Source organism: Podarcis raffonei, chromosome 16, assembly GCF_027172205.1.
Source record: "Podarcis raffonei isolate rPodRaf1 chromosome 16, rPodRaf1.pri, whole genome shotgun sequence".
Taxonomy (NCBI): Eukaryota; Metazoa; Chordata; class Lepidosauria; order Squamata; family Lacertidae; genus Podarcis; species Podarcis raffonei.
In genome coordinates, this window is record NC_070617.1 from 3,722,095 (window position 1) to 3,738,554 (window position 16,460).

Consider the following 16,460-nt stretch of genomic DNA (forward strand, 5'->3'; position numbering starts at 1 on the left):
CCCTATAAGAAAAGGTAAAATACACACTTGGGGCTATTTTTAATTTAGAGGAAAGGCAAGTAAGGAGGGACAGGGTAAGAGGTGAATAAGCTGATGCATTGTGCTGGGAGCGTGGATGGGGGGAGAAGGTTTCTCTCCCTCTCTTGTAAAAGTAAAACTTGAAGCTGAATATTGGGTGATTGAAGGCAAACGAAAGAAAGCCCTTCTTTGTGCCAGAGCAGAGTTAAACTCTGGAACTCCCTCCCACTGCTGGAGGCAAGGTGCTTCTGAATACAGTGGTACCTCTGGATGCGAATGGGATCTGTTCCGGAGCCCCGTTCGCATCCTGAAGCGAACGCAACCCACGTCTGCCCATCTGCGGGTCACGATTCGCCGCTTCCGCGCATGACATAATTTTGAGCATTTGCGCATGCGAAACCCAGAAGTAATGCATCCCGTTACTTCTGGGTTGCCGTGGAGAGCAACCCGAAAATATTCATCCCGAAGCTACTTAAACCCAAGGTATGACTGTACAGTGGTACCTCTGGTTGCGAACGGGATCCGTTTTGGAGGCCCGTTCGCAACATGAAAAGAGCGCAACCCGCAGCGGCACGTCTGCACACACGCGGGTTGAGATTCGCCGCTTCTGCGCATGCGCGTGACATCATTTTGCGCTTCTGCGCATGCGCGAGCAGCGAAACCCGGAAGTAACCCTTTCCGGTACTTCCGGGTCGCTGGCGGAAGTATCATGAAAGAATGTAACATGAAGCAGACGTAACATGAGGTATGACTGTACCGTTTCTTAGGAATCACAGGCGGGGCGAGTGCTTTCGAACTCAGGTCCCGCCTAGGGGCTTCCCATCAAGGCATCCAGCTGGCCCCAGCGAGAACGGAATGCTGGATTAAGTGGGCCATTCACCTGGTCCAGCTAGAGAGCTCATCTGATGGAACCTGCAGGTTCTTGGGGCATTTTTGGCCATTGTGGGAACGGGATGCTGAACTACCGTATTTTTCGCTCTATAGGACGCACTTTTCCCCCTCCAAAAATTAAGGGGAAATGGTTGTGCGTCCTATGGAGCGAATGAAGGCCTCTTGGCTTCAGCGAAAGCAACGCGAAGCCTCCAAAGCGCAGAGGGAGCGCTCCCTCCACGCTCCGGAGGCTACACGTTGCTTTCGCTGAAGCCTGGAGAGCGGGAGGGGTCGGTGCGCACTGACTCTCCTGGCTTCAGTGAAAGGAACCCGAAGCCTTCAGAGCACAGTGCAAGTTCCCGCTGCACTCCAAAGGCTTCAGGTGGCTGTCCCTGAAGCCTTAAGGGCGCAGTGGGAACTCGCACTGCGCTCCGAAGGCTTCGGGTTCCTTTTTCCGAAGCCAGGAGAGCAAGACTCTCCTGCTTCAGCAGAGAGGGAGTGCTGCACAGTGCCCCTTCAGCCAAGCGGGAGGAGAAATGGAAGGGACTTGTTCTCCCCCTCTAAAACAAGGTGCGTCCTATGGTCGGGTGCATCCTATAGAGCAAAAAATACGGTAGATGGGCCTCTGGCCTGATCCAGGAAAGCTCTTCTTATGTTTTTATGACCCAGGACTCACCACAGACCAGATGCTGAGGAAGGACCTCAAGGCCCTCTCTGGGGAAAATGCTGTGATTGCGCTCAGCGCCGTATACATGAACCTACAGGTGAGCACAGGAAGGGGCCAGAAACCATTTCAGGTGTGCCTGTGTTGCCTTCCTTCTCGTCTCTTCTCACGATCCTCCTCTCCACTCAGGCCTTCCTGTGCCGTCCCGGTTTGGAGCAGGAGCTGTCCGCCTTCTGCCGGCAGAGGAGCTACGACGCCTTGCTTGCCATGACCATCTCCTTCAACGAGCAGAACGTGCCTTTCAGGCAGCTCGCCGTATACAGCCAGAACCCGGAACTCCAGGCAGCGGTGAGTTCGAATGGCGCCCTGTCGGGATGAGAGAAAGAATAGCGAGTCCTTCCCTAGAAAACACAACAGGTTGCTGCAAGGGGCCTCTTGGTTGATTTCCAGGATATTGGACCCCGCAAAGCATTGGTTAGAAATAGCCCCCACCCTTTCCTCAGTGACAGGCTGGTCACGTTTATTTCTGAACTCCTGCGCCTTTAAACTAGGGGTGTTTAAAGAGGGAGAGATTTCCATCTCCTCCGGCGTTAGTTGCAATCGCCGCCGTTTCCAATCTGCTGCAGTCCGGCTTCTGCTAAAACCTATCTGTTTTGGCCAAGACTAATATACTGTATTTTTCGCTCCATAAGACGCGCCTGACCATAAGATGCACCTAGTGTTTAGAGGAGGAAAACAAGAAAAGATATATTCTGAACGAAACAGTGGATGTATGATTTTTGTGGTTCATGCTGTGGCCACAGACATGTGATTTGACAGTGAGTTTGGGGTAGCCCAATGCAAGAATCCTGAGGATCCATGTGGATCCGTGCTTTGTAACCACGTTTTCGTGCAATTGTGGATGCGTGATTTTTTTGGTGCAGGCTGTAGCCATGGACATGCAATGTGATCTGATGGTGAATTTGGGTGACCCAATGCAAAAATCCTGAGGATCCATGGGCTTTTACCTCCCCCCTCCCAGGCAGCCTCCTTTATCGCTAGCCTCACTTATCTCCCTCCCGATTGCTTGCCGATCAGCTGCTGCCTTTCAACACTCCCTTCCCTCTGGTTTGCCTTAGTGTCTTTTCCTTAGCTGGAGCAGTTTTTTTGCTCCTCCTCTTCTAATTTCTCTCCTCATTGCTTTAGTCTTCCTGTTTCCCCCCTTTGCAAGTTCGCTGTCTTTACCTCCCCCCTCTCAGGCAGCCTCCTTTATTGCTAGAGTCCCTTATCAATTGCGGAATGAATTGTGGAATGTTGGGAGGACAGATAAAACGAATTCCTTCTTCACCCAGCACGCTGTTGAACTGTGGAACTCGCTGCCACAGGAGGCAATGATGGCTTTAGAAAAGGATTAGGAACATTTGTGGAGGAGAAGGCTATTAGCTGCAATAGGTTCTGCCTCCACGTCAGAGGCAGGAATGCTTCTGAATGCTAGTTGCTGGAAACAACAGAAAGGGGGGGTGGCTTTTGTTCTCAGGTCCTGCGTCAAGGTTTCCCTTTGGGGCATGTCATTATGTGTATGTGTGTAATGTCATTATGTAATGTTCATGGACTGAAATGTATGACAAGAGGGAACTCTGCTCATATTCGCTTGCGTGATTTCTGTTGCTCGCCTTGGGTGAACATGTGGAATTGCAGCAGTTTCGGACAGAGCTCTCTGACTTCCACTTGTGGGACAAATGTTAGAGAGGTCCATTCAGGCTTCCCCAGCTTGATCTTTTGCCCTACAACTCCCATGCAGCTGCACTGGTGGGGGCTGATGGGAATTGTAGTCCAGCTGGGGTAAGACCCCATCGTTCATCTGCTCTTTTGACAGGATAGATACTCAGTACCAAAGACTACACGTTTTCTGTCTGAAATAATTGATAGGGAATTTTTATTTACTTAAAAGAGGCTGCTGTATCTTGCCTGGGGAAATTCATAATGTTATGTTCGTTCTGGCTTTTCCGAAAAAAATAATTTCGGTTTTACATCGTTTTATTGGGGGTTTGTGCGATGTTATTATTTCTTATACGTGTTAAAATAGCTTCGATTGCTTGGGGCATTTAGAAATGAATGTTTGTTCACGGTGCATGTAGTTTTTACGTGGCTCTGCGTCGGCGTGCGTTGATCTTAACTCGAACGCCTTTCGTACGGATCCACCCTCCTTTTCTGAACCTCTTTACGATGGTGTAAACACTAGATGCACACAAGCATGCGAAATCAGGCCTCCCAATTGATCCGTGCCGGGGTAACCTGCAGCTGAACCCATGGCCCGTTTCCAAAACCCCACCCACTCCACAACCCCCCCCCCCCGCTTTGGCCCCACCTGCTGCCAACACATTAACCCTCCCCAAGGGAACAACATTCACCCCTCCCCTGGATCTGAACTGTTGGAAACAACCCCCTTGCAAAATTGGCCACCGGTCCGAAAACCACCTTTCTCTTCCAGAGTTCGAAGTCGAGACCTGCAAGGTTTCTATGCGCGAACAAAAAAAATCCCTGCTATTTTGATCGAGTCCTTTGTCCTTTTCCTGGGCTCCCTTCCTCCCCGTCAGCTCTCACACGACGTTTCCACGGTGCCCCAAAGCCTCCACCCCATATCCTCTGCCTGCTTCTCCCCAGATCGGGGGTGTGTGGGGCAGGAGAGACAGTCCTTATTCATCCATCCGTCTGGAGAGAAGGGAGCCTTGCTTGGCTGACTCCCAAGGCAAGGGGGAGGGATGTTTACGCAGGCGAGTGGGTCCCCCACCCCTCTGCTAAAGCAGTCGTCATTCATTAACCACGGTCAAAGGTTTCTGAGATCACCAGCTAACTAAGTGGGGGGACGTTCAGTGCGCAGGAGAAAGCGCTGTCATGCTCGCGGTTGTCACACTACATTTCCCCCGGCCTGCCTGAAGGAAGGTAAGTGGGGTCTCTGGGGAGGGTCTTCTTTCTTGCACCCCCCACTTTCCTCTGTCCCCTGCCCCACTCCCCATCTTTGAGTGGCGGAGGGTATCCTTCTCAGCCCTGCATTAATTCGATTCTGTATTGATTCGATTGCTTTTTTTTTTGCACAGGCTGAGCTTTAAGAAGGAAGGGTGTTAACGGATTCCATTTTCTTCTTCCTTTCTTTCTTCCTCCCTGCCAGTATTTAAAAAGCTCGTTTGTGTGTTCTGGCAGGAATCTAAAGGCGCCTCCTTTTTTAACCACCCTGAATGCATTTGCTCAGTGCGGATATGCCGCTGTGTCCAATAGGGCTTAGGATAAATTTTCTCTCCTGCACAACCTACTACTAATGTTTATTATTATTGTTATTCTTACACGCATGTTTACAAACCTGCAACCGGTATTTCAATACAAAAATATATGGCAGCGTGGTAAAAATCTAGGAGACTATGCCACTCCCTTATTATTATTTTTTAAAAGATCAAGCCCCCAGTCCTCAGCATTTTCAGAGGGCTTCATTTTTTCCAAAGTGCATCAAATGTTTACGAAACTGCAACCTGTATTTCAAACTGAAAAATTGGGCAGCGTGGAAGGAACCTAGGAAAATCTCATTCTCTTCTATTATTATTATTATTATTATTAAAATCATGCTTTTCAGTTGGCTTAGTTTCCGCCCCAAAGGGTCAAAGTTTAAGCAAGCCTCTCCAGACATGTAGAACATTGAAATGCGTTGAAATCTCGTTTTCAACCCTAGCGCTGATTTCTGAAGGCTTTAGATGCCAATTTTAAACTGTCTCTTTACTGATAATTTCATTGTTTTATCCTTTTTGCAAATCGCTAGTGGTGTGTCCCCCCTCCCCCCAAAAAAAACCACAAACACACCAAGCGGTATATAAATTGTATGGAAAAAACTTATTTATTTAAATTTGGAGAAGTGCTTTGGGGTCTGTCTCCTGCTTGAAAAAAAGAACCCATGGCTGAGTAATCATATCAGTTCTAGTTAAGCAACTAGTTAATTCAATCTGCATGTGAGTTAATGCAATCATTCGGGGTGCGGGGAGAAAGCCAAACACACCCACACCCCCAGCCGGCTAGAGAAGCATCAGAAATTGCGAATAATACGCTCAAAAAGCAACCAAAAGCGGAAAAAAACCTTTGCAGTGTTTCAGTTGCAAGAATAAAAGTTCAATGATGGTTTGCGACAACATAGCCAGTGGAGGCAGTGGGAGAGGGAACCCTTGTCTCTATTTGTGCCCAGACCGGTGGAATCCAATTTATTTCAACTTCCAAGCCAGCCGTTCCCCGAAGTCCTTCCGCTCTGAACCACGGCTGCTTTTCACTTGCCCGCAAAATTTCCCTGCCTGCTGAGGACAAGCGTTTGTGTTTTGGAAGCTTCCGCTGTAGCGAACTTGTTCGTATTTTAAGCTGCTGAGAGCCCGTCCGCCATAGCATCGTCTTGCAAGAGAGATTCCCTCCGGGGTGTTTAAAAAACAACAACCAGCCCTCCTGGGGGGCGAGGCCTCTTTGGAGACGGCGCCTTCCGGGGACCGTGTGCTGTGGTGGGCGGGGCCAGGGGCAAAACTGGGCGGAGCAACAGATATAAACACTCACGGGGCCAAAACACTCACGGGGGCACGATGGAGGTTTGTTGAAGGGTGAAGCTGAGTGTTGGAAGATTTGGGACAGATCGACGGAATTCCTTCTTTGCGAAGCGCTGACTTGGCCTGCGGAACTCCCTCCCACAAGATGGCTTTGAAACCTGGGCAGCTTTGAAAAAGGACAGGGTAAATTTACAGTGGAGGAGAGGCCTAGCGATGGCTGTTAGGCACGATGGCTGCGCTCTGCCTTCAAAAACTGCAGGCAGCGATGCTTCTGAATCCCAGTCGCTAGAAAGCGCATATAGAGTCCTTACGTAGGTTCCCTATTGGTAGGAGAAAATAACAGAGGCCAACCAGAGAATATTGAGAAGCAAAGCAGCTAGGAAGCCTGATCTTTATTGATCTGTTGCAACAGGGTACTCCCCTCACACGCAGGAAAGGAGGAGGAAAACAGAACCAAGGTGTTGTTGTTGTTGTTTAGTCGTGTCCGCCTCTTCGTCACCCCCTGGACCAGAGCACGCCAGGCACTCCTGTCTTCCACTGCCTCCCTCATGCTGGTAGCTTCAAGAACACTGTCCCACCATCTCGTCCTCTGCCGTCCCCTTCTCCTTGTGCCCTCCATCTTTCCCAACATCAGGGTCTTTTCCAGGGAGTCTTCTCTTCTCAGGAGGTGGCCAAAGTCTTGGAGCCTCAGCTTCAGGATCTGTCCTTCCAGTGAGCACTCAGGGCTGATTTCCTTCAGAATGGAGAGGTTGGATCTTCTTGCAGTCCATGGGACTCTCAAGAGTCTCCAAGATGTACCTGCCCTTATATAGACATTTAAATTGCCCGCCCTGGAGCTCAAGGTCTCCATACAACATACATCCCAGAAGGGGTGTAACCCAAGACACCCGCCCCAAACATCATACATATACATCACAGAAAAGGCGGTCTACAACAGAAATTTGAATGTTGTTGTTTTTCCTGTCTGCCAGGTTATCTGATAATGTCTTATCTGATTGCCTTTCCTGGTAGTCTGGCCATTCCTTTGAAACGGTAATTACCCAATTAATGCCCTGCCTCCTTGCAGAGAAAACATTTGGTCAGTTTGGGAGTCAAAATGGTTTCAGGACGGTCTTCCTGCGCCGCTCCAGACATGTGGTCCACATATCTATGTTTGTGCTTGGTTGGTACATTTAAATAACATTTATTATAGATATAGAAGACCTGAAATTTTTTATTGCAAAAGAATTGCATTATCCTTTACTCGATATCTTTTGCGGCTCTCCCTCTGCACGACGCCCCGTGTAAGGAGTTTATTAGGAAGCGGGAGAAGTTAATGGGCGCATAACAAGCGAGGGACACAGTTCGCAAAGCGGCAAATTCCTCCAGCCTCCGTCCTTGACAAGGCAGCTGTAAAAATCGCCTTTTTCTCCCTCTCTGCCCTTCCTCCTTGAATACAAATGAGGGCATTTCTTTGGGTGGTTTTTCTTTCTTTCTTTTTCAATGGGAAGTCCTCACAGCTTTCGCCTCTGGCAAAGAAAGGCCTTCTAGGCTGGGCAAGTTGCAAGGCTGGCTGTAGCTTTGATGCTGCCCACTGGTTTGGTGTTTTTTTTTTTAGGGGGGCTCCTCTCCCTACGGGACGTGGGTGGCGCTATGGGTTAAACCACAGAGCCTAGGACTTGTCGATCGGAAGGTCGGCGGTTCGAATCCCCGCAACGGGGTGAGCTCCCATTGCTCGGTCCTTGCTCCTGCCAACCTAGCAGTTCAAAAGTATGTCAAAAGTGCAAGTAGATAAATAGGTACCGCTCCGGTGGGAAGGTAAACGCTGTTTCCGTGCGCTGCTCTGGTTCGCCAGAAGCGGCTTAGTCATGCTGGCCACATGACCCGGAAGCTGTACGCCGGCTCCCTCAGCCAGTAAAGCGAGATGAGCGCCGCAACCCCAGAGTCGGCCACGACTGGACCTAATGGTCAGGGGTCCCTTTACTTACCCCTCCCTACTCCATCATTATTTTAAAAAATTGCTTTTCCACCTCCATGTCATAAACAAATGTACATGTCAAAGCAGTTTAAAGCAATAAAGCCATACTATAAATCCATTAGAAAGTTAAAAACAGACATGAATTGACCCTTGTGGAAGGATGTACTCCTGCTGGAATAGAAAAGTTTTCACCAGGTGTTTTAAAGTTGTCCTGCTGGATCTCCAGTGGCAGGGAGTTCCACAGAGCTGGCCCGATGACGACCCCAAAGGCTCGATTTCTTGTGGTTGTCAAAGGAGCCTCGCAGAGTCAGGGCTGTGGCATTTGTAGGGCTCAGGCAAAAGGAATGGGTGGATGCAATGCTATTTGGAACCGGAAGGCAGGCTAGAATTTGGGGGAGCCGAGGGGAAGGTCACCCAGGTTCAGTCCCCGGGATCTCCACCTTGGGCAACAAAAGACATGCCTGAAGCCCCAAAGAGCCACTGGGACCGTGATCTGAGTCTGCAGGAAGCAGCTTCCTGCGTTGTTCTTCAGATCAGCATTCAGAACCATGAGGACTAGAATCTTATAATTTTAGTTTTAGGGGGAGAGCTGTAGCTCTGTGGCACAGCGCTCGTTTTGCACGCAGGAGGTCCCCGGTCCAGTATCCGACAGCATCCACACGTAGGGCTGGGAACTACCCTATTTTTCGCTCTATAAGACGCACCAGACCCCAAGATGCACCTAGTTTTTGGAGGAGGAAAACAAGAAAAAAAATATTCTGAATCTCAGAAGCCAGAACAGCAAGAGGGATCGCTGCGCAGTGAAAGCAGCAATCCCTCTTGCTGATCTGGCTTCTGGGATAGCTGCACAGCCTGCATTCGCTCCATAAGAAGCACACACACTTCCCCTTACTTTTTAGGAGGGAAAAAGTGAGTCTTATAGAGCAAAAAATACGGTGTCTCCTGCCTGAAACCCAGGAGAGATGCTGCCGGTCAGAACAGACAGCACTGGGCTGGATGGCTGCTGCAAGAAAAGGATCCTGGTCTAGGATGGGCCTTTGGGTCCTGATCCGGCGTGGGTTCTTCTTGAACCTTGGACCTTCATCCAGCTCAACTTTGGTTCTCTGGGACCCGCGTAAATTCCGTTAACCCCCCCCAAGCAATTGCAGCTTCGAAAAGAGCAACCCTGCAGGGCTGTTGTTGAGAATTGCCATGGTAGTTAATGCGGAAGCATTTGCAACCGCTGCTCCTGTATGAGATACAGCATGGCACAGTGATGGGAGTGCTGAATTAGAACCCGGGACAGACCCAGGTTTGAATCCCCACTCAGCCGTGAAGCTCCCTGGTTCTGACCTTGGCCTAGTTGCTGTCTTCTCTCCGCCTAACCTAGGGACGTGGGTGGCGCTGTGGGTAAAACCTCAGTGCCTAGGGCTTGCCGATCGTATGGTCGGCGGTTCGAATCCCCGCAGTGGGGTGAGCTCCCGTCTTTCGGTCCCAGCTCCTGCCCACCTAGCAGTTCAAAAGCACCCCTAAGTGCAAGTAGATAAATAGGTACCGCTTTATAGCGGGAAGGTAAACGGCGTTTTCGTGTGCTGCGCTGGCTCGCCCGAGCAGCTTCGTCACGCTGGCCACGTGATCCGGAAGTGTCTCCGGACAGCGCTGGCCCCCGGCCTCTTAAGTGAGATGGGCGCACAACCCCAGAGTTGGACATGACTGGCCCGTACGGGCAGGGGTACCTTTACCTTTACCTCCGCCTAACCTACCTCACAGGGCTGTTGTTTTTGGGATTAAAGGAGGAGGGGGAGAACCACGTGGACCACCTTGAGCTCTTTGGAGAAAGTTTCCTCCAAAGCAGGGGGGTTGGTCTGGATGACCCTCTGGGTCCCTTCCAACGCGACAATTCTCTGATCTCAGCTGTACACATGTGCTGCACATCGTGTGTGTGGTGTCATGTAGCCACTTTCTGCCGCCACGTGGCCCCCAGAGGGTCCACGAAGGACAGAAGCGGCCCTCGGCCCAGAAAATCCGAGCTAGCCCTGTGTTGAAGCACCAAAAAAAAAGGCTTTTGACCGCTCCGAGTTGACCTTGCTGTCAGATGAGGGGGGCCTCCTCTTTATGGAGGCATATTTTTGGACTGTTCCTAACCCTCTCCCTACCCTCTGCTCTGCTTTTTATTGGCAAAGGCTAATCTGGCCGCGCAACGGCAGGCTCAGATCCTGCGGCCGCCGTTTCTGGATTTGCCTGACGTCGCGGACAGCCCACAAGTGAGTCACCGCCATCCGGGGGCTGCTGTCCTCAGCTGACTTCCTCATTTCCAAAAGGGGCTGTCAAAAAGACCTAAAATAAGAGGCTCTTATCAGCAGCCCTAGAAACTTCCACGCCGGCGGAGCAAGAGAGAGAGCCCAGCTTTGGACGATTTCTCTGCCACCCCTTCTACGCCCATCCTTCGCCTCTCTGATCGAGGTGAGTGGTTGGGGTCTCAGGATGCAACCGACGGGTAGGAAGAAAGCCCTCTCCATCCTGCAGACGGGAGCCACGAGGTGGACTTTGGTCTGGCGTTCCTCTTTCGCAGCCTTTCCCGGAGGCGCCACTGCAGATGGCCTTCTGCACTCCAAACAGATGCACTGCATAATAATAATAATAATAATAATAATAATAATAATAATAATAATAATTTATTATTTATACCCCGCCCATCTGGCTGAGTTTCCCCAGCCACTCTGGGCAGCTCCCAATCAAGTGTTAAAAACAGTATAGCGTTAAATATAAAAAACTTCCCTAAACAGGGCTTCCTTGAGATGTCTTCTGAATGTCAGGTAGTTGTTTATCTCTTTGACATCTGATGGAAGGGCGTTCCACGGGGTGGGCACCACCACCGAGAAGGCCCTCTGTCTGGTTCCCTGCAACCTCACTTCTCGCAATGAGGGAACCGCCAGAAGGCCCTTGGCACTGGACCTCAGTGTCCTGGCTGAACGATGGGGGTGGAGATGCTCCTTCAGGTATACTTGACCGAGGCCGTTTAGGGCTTGAAAGGTCAGCACCAACACTTTGAATTCTGCTCGGAAATGTACTGGGAGCCAATGTAGGTCTTTCAAGACCGGTGTTATGTGGTCCCAGCGGCCGCTCCCAGTCACCAGTCTAGCTGCCGCATTCTGGATTAATTGCAGTTTCCGGGTCGCCTTCAAAGGTAGCCCCACGTAGAGCGCGTTGCAGTAGTCCAAGCGGGAGATAACCAGAGCATGCACCACTCTGGCGAGACAGTCCGTGGGCAGGTAGGGTCTCATCCTGCGTACCAGATGGAGCTGGTAGACAGCTGCCCTGGACACAGAGTTAACCTGCATCTCCATGGACAGCTGTGAGTCCAAAATGACTCCCAGGCTGCGCACCTGGTTCTTCAGGGGCACAGCGACCCCATTCAGGACAAGGGAATCTCCCACACCTGCCCGCCTCCTGTCCCCCAAAAACAGTACTTCTGTCTTGTCAGGATTCAACCTCAATCTGTTAGCCGCCATCCACCCTCCAACCGCCTGCAGCTGAGCTAAGGCTCTTTCTTTGCTTGCTTCATTTTATTTCCTTAACCTTTTCTCACCCCTTTCTCCTGTCGTCGTGAGACCCCAGGCTGCACACATTTATTTTCAGTATCGGTTTATGAAAGTCGTAAGGGCACAGCAATATCCAAACAGCGAAAGGCATACACAGCAGCCGTTTCGTGATCTGCATTTCTAACTGATTTCGGTTTTTTTAACTCTATGGCCACGTAATTCTGCGAGGACTTAATTACTTTTGAACCGTTGTTTTTCAGCTTTCTGTATTTCAGCTGTGTGGTTCTAATTTGAGTCTTGGTCTGGGGGGGGGGATGCGAGGTTTGAATAAGTAAGATAGGAACACAAGTAATTTCACATGCACAATTGCCGCTGTACGCACAGCGCTGAAAAATAAATACATAGAAAGGGGGCTTACCAAAGTGTTGGAAACTCTCACGAGGCTGTCGGGAATCGGTTTGGGAGTTTCCCAAAGCACAGAAAGCAAGGCAAAGGGCTGAAAAACAAAACCTTTTTGCATCAGGAAAACCCTTTGTGGAAAGAGGTTTTCAGCACTCTGCCTTGCTTTTTAAAAAAATTATTTAATCAATCTTTCGATACAAACATCAACCACAAAATACACATACAACAAAAACCAGAATAACAGTAATAACACAATTTGACAATTCAGATTTGGATTCACTGATATACCTATGACTACACCTTTTTTAAGGGACATGGGTGGTGCTGTGGGTTAGACCACAGAGCCTAGGACTTGCCGATCAGAAGGTTGGCAGTTCGAATCCCCGCGACGGGGTGAGCTCTCGTTGCTCGGTCCCTGCTCCTGCCAACCTAGCAGTTCGAAAGCACGTCAAAGTGCAAGTAGATAAATAGGTACCACTGTGGCGGGAAGGTAAACGGCGTTTCCGTGTGCTGCGAGCCTCAGCTTCAGGATCTGTCCTTCCAGTGAGCACTCATTTCCTTCAGAATGGAGAGGTTTGATCTTCTTGCAGTCCATGGGACTCTCAAGAGTCTCCTCCAGCACCAGAATTCAAAAGCATCCACTCTTTGGCGATCAGCCTTCTTTATGGTCCAGCTCTCACTTCCATACATCACGACTGGGAAAACCAGAGCTTTAACAATACGGACCTTTGTCCGCAAGGTTATGTCTCTGCTTTTTAAGATGCTGTCTAGGTTGGTCATTGCTTGTCCCCCCCTTTTTTAAAAGTAATTTTTATTGAATGATTTTATGTTACAAAAAACAATACAGCCATACTACCACTAAATATAATTAAGAAATAAAAATTACATACAACAATATTTAATTTGTTATTTGTTATTTACCGTCTTACTTCCTCCCAAACATTCCATACAGAAACACACATATGTGCAGGCACCCACACTCCCAAGAAGCAGGAAACATAATAAATCCTTGATTGTTATCCGCCTCCTTTTACTTCCTTTGTCACTCGAACGCTAGCACTGAGTCAAAACTATTACAGTGGTACCTCAGGTTACATACGCTTCAGGTTACAGACTCCGCTAACCCAGAAATAGTTCTTCAGGTTAAGAACTTTGCTTCAGGATAAGAACAGAAATTGGGCTCCAGTGGCGTGGCAGCAGCAGGAGGCCCCATTAGCTAAAGTGGTGCTTCAGGTTAAGAACAGTTTCAGGTTAAGAACGGACCTCCAGAACGAATTAAGTACTTAACCCGAGGTACCACTGTATTGCAGTGTTGAACGTATCTTCTGTAACCATCGAGCTTGTTGTGTTTCTGTTCCCCCAGGTCTGCCGAGCTTTGGAAACCTCCAGCAGCCCTCCCCTGAGCCTGTCTCCCCTTGAGAGCCCGTACGCCACCGTCCGAGCCTACCACCAGGGCAACACCACCGCCTCCCGCAAAAAAGTCCTCCCCGTCGTCCGAGATTTCCTGCGGGAGTGGAACCAACCGGCCCCCGCCGCCATGCAGCCTGAGGCCACAGCCCCGTGCGGCAAGACGAGGCTGGAGCCCCGAGGAGCCGAACCCTGCGAGCGAGAGCGGGGGGCCGGTGGCCTCAGGAAGGACCCCGCAAAGCCACACCGCCTGGGGGACGACCTGGCCGCGGACGACGACGCCCCGCTGCCCCCCACGCCCATGAACAGCCTGGTGGACGAGTGCCCCCTCGACCGGGGGCTCCCCAAACTGTCGGCCGAGGCCGTCTTCGAAAAGTTCAGCCGCATCGCCGAGGCTCGCTCCTCCACGGACGACGAACCGGGGAAGAAGTGATGCTGGACGGACTCCTTTTTGAACCCGGGGAAATTCTCCAGCAGGGGTGTGTGAATGTGTTTGTGTGTGCGAACGGACACACGGACGGATGTGGGGGAATCTAACGCGCGGCACGTTTCTCCCGCACGCGGAGGAACGAGAAGCAGCGGGGAAAGGATTTTGGGCAGGGAGATGGTTGGACAAAGCGTTTCTGCGGCTCGGGGAGACAGACCTTGAGCGCGGGGTCTCCACTAATGGCAAAGGCTAGAGACAAAGGGTGACAGAACAGATGCCCGCAGGTAATAGTAATAATAATAATAATTCATTATTACGGTTGGAGACCAGCTTGCAAAACACATAATGGGACTGCACTCCCGAAAGCAAAGCAGACATTTAAAACAATATACAGCAATGGCAGGTATCATTTTCTAGATCGCGGGGAGACCTCTGTCGACAGGGGTCCCAGGGCAGATCTGGCTTTTGGAAACAATTCTTGTCTACTGTTTGCTCCCCGGTTCCATCTTCCGTTAAGAGCAAGAGGTTTTGATCTATGGAGCCCAAGGCTCATTGAAACGGGGAAGAGAACGGTCCAGCGAGCTGTTGATCTGGAGATAGGCCGTTGTCTCAAGAGGGATCAGAGAAAGGCATTGCTATCTGCAGGACATGCACAATCACACCCTGTTTGTCTTACCATCGCCTCCGGTCCAACAGGTCAGGCAGGCTTTTGTGGGAAACCTTCCAGACCTGTTGGACCAGGCCAGAGGGGAAAGTACGACGAGACTTTTAGCATTTGCGCCAGGACAGCCGCTGCAGACGAAGCTGAATAATCACCTTTTGCAAGATTTTGGGTCTGGGGAGGGGTTTACCGCGGGCCAAAGACTTCAGCCGCCTCTGTGTGTGTCTAGCATGCTGTTGTGGAGTGTGTTTGAAATGGATTTAATACACTTTCTAATGAATAAAAGCAAAAACAAAGAACCTACACTCAAATATACATTCTATTTTAGAATATATCTGGTCTTTTATTTCTGTGCCAGCTCCTGGCAGATCAGATGTCTAGGAATACTGTGTTTTTAAAAAACACCTATTTTTTAAAAAAATCTATATATCCATCCTCAATATACCTATTAGTCAAAATACAGAGAGACCGACCAGAAGGGCAGAAGGCAGAAAAGCTGATGGAGGAGAGAGGGAGGGAGAAAAGGATGCCCCACCCACTTTTGGCTCTGGCTCCACCCACCCCTTGGCTTGGCCCCGCCCACACCCACACACCATCCTCTGCTGATCAAACAGTCCCCCTCCCTCACCAGGATCAGTCCATCAGATATTGAGAACCAGGGTGGGTGAGCGTTGGATGATGACCTGCGAGATCCGGGTTCGAAAATCTCCACTCAGCCACGAAGCCCTTACTGGGGTGATTCTGTGCCAGCTGCTGTCTCCCAGCCTGACCTACCTCACAAGGCTGTTGTGAGGATGAAGCAGGGAGGGGGTGCAGGAAAAAAAAATGCACGCCACTTCAAGTTTCTTGGAAGGAAAGGCCAGGTTCACAAATGGAACGAAGAAAGACAAAAACACACACCCTTTTCCCCCTCTTGGCTGTGAAATGCAGGGCTGAGGGCAGCTGCACCTGTTGAATTCCTAACCGCTTGTGCAGTCAGTGGCGAAGGTTCGAGATTCCTCCCAGGGAAGGCAGGAAAGCTAAAGGTTTTGTCCCAGGAGGAGATTTCTGCCTTGATCCGTGACAGAGCATAACATGCGCAAGATCGAGAACAGGGGGTGTAAATTGGATCTGAGTATGGACACCGCCTAAGGGACGTGGGTGGCGCTGTGGTCTCAACCACAGAGACTAGGACTTGCCGATCAGAAGGTCGACGGTTCGAATCCCTGCCACGGGGTGAGCTCCCGTCGCTCGGTCCCTGCTCCTGCCAACCTAGCAGTTCGAAAGCACATCAAAGTGCAAGTAGATAAATAGGTACCGCTCCGGCGGGAAGGTAAATGGCGTTTCCGTGCGCTGCTCTGGTTCACCAGAAGCGGCTTAGTCATGCTGGCCACATGACCCGGAAGCTGTACGCCGACTCCCTCAGAAGGTTGCGGAAAAAGTGAGCCGTTTATTGACAGAAAAGGGCTTTTAAAAATTGACAGTGCTGCTACTCCACTAGCCAACACTAGGGGGCAGGGTTGAGTGCCTTTACCTTTTTATAGAGACCCATGTCTGGCGTCCCAGGTAGAGACTCACTGCCTATGGAGGCTCCATTCCTAGCTTTCGTGGCAAATAACATCAGAAGCCCCAACAAAAAGCCTGAATGTTGGCCAGAAAAGATGGTGCGGTGCTGGAAAGTCTACAGCTGTTTCACTTGCTGAAGAGCACGAGAACTGAAAAGGTTTTCAGGTGTCAATTTTTATTTGCTGTTTGGTTCAACTTGGTTCCCAGGTTCTTAGGGGCCACTGGCCTGGTCCACATACAGAGCTCCTCTGATGTGCTTAATCATCACCATAATAATAACTTTATTATTTATTTCCCAGGCACTCTGGGCCGCTTCCAGCAAAATATAAAAACACCACAAAACGGAAAACTTTTAATTGGCGAAACCTACCAGAAGAATAAGAAGTAAAGATAAACTTTTTAATAAAAGGATGGAAATGGTTTATCGAATATTTACAGACA

General features: G+C 50.1%; 1 protein-coding gene across 3 annotated transcripts in view; it reads left to right on the forward strand.

Moving 5' to 3' along the window:
* Nucleotides 1-14,773, forward strand: part of PRUNE1 (prune exopolyphosphatase 1) — a 31,643-nt gene extending 16,870 nt beyond the window's left edge. For all 3 annotated transcript variants that reach the window (XM_053368786.1, XM_053368784.1, XM_053368785.1), the window contains 3 exons: nt 1,558-1,652; nt 1,742-1,900; nt 13,343-14,773. In XM_053368786.1, the coding sequence (XP_053224761.1) occupies nt 1,558-1,652; nt 1,742-1,900; nt 13,343-13,819 (731 nt within the window). In that variant the 3' untranslated portion in view covers nt 13,820-14,773. The remainder of the gene's footprint in view (nt 1-1,557; nt 1,653-1,741; nt 1,901-13,342) is intronic.
* Nucleotides 14,774-16,460: the final 1,687 nt, after the last annotated feature.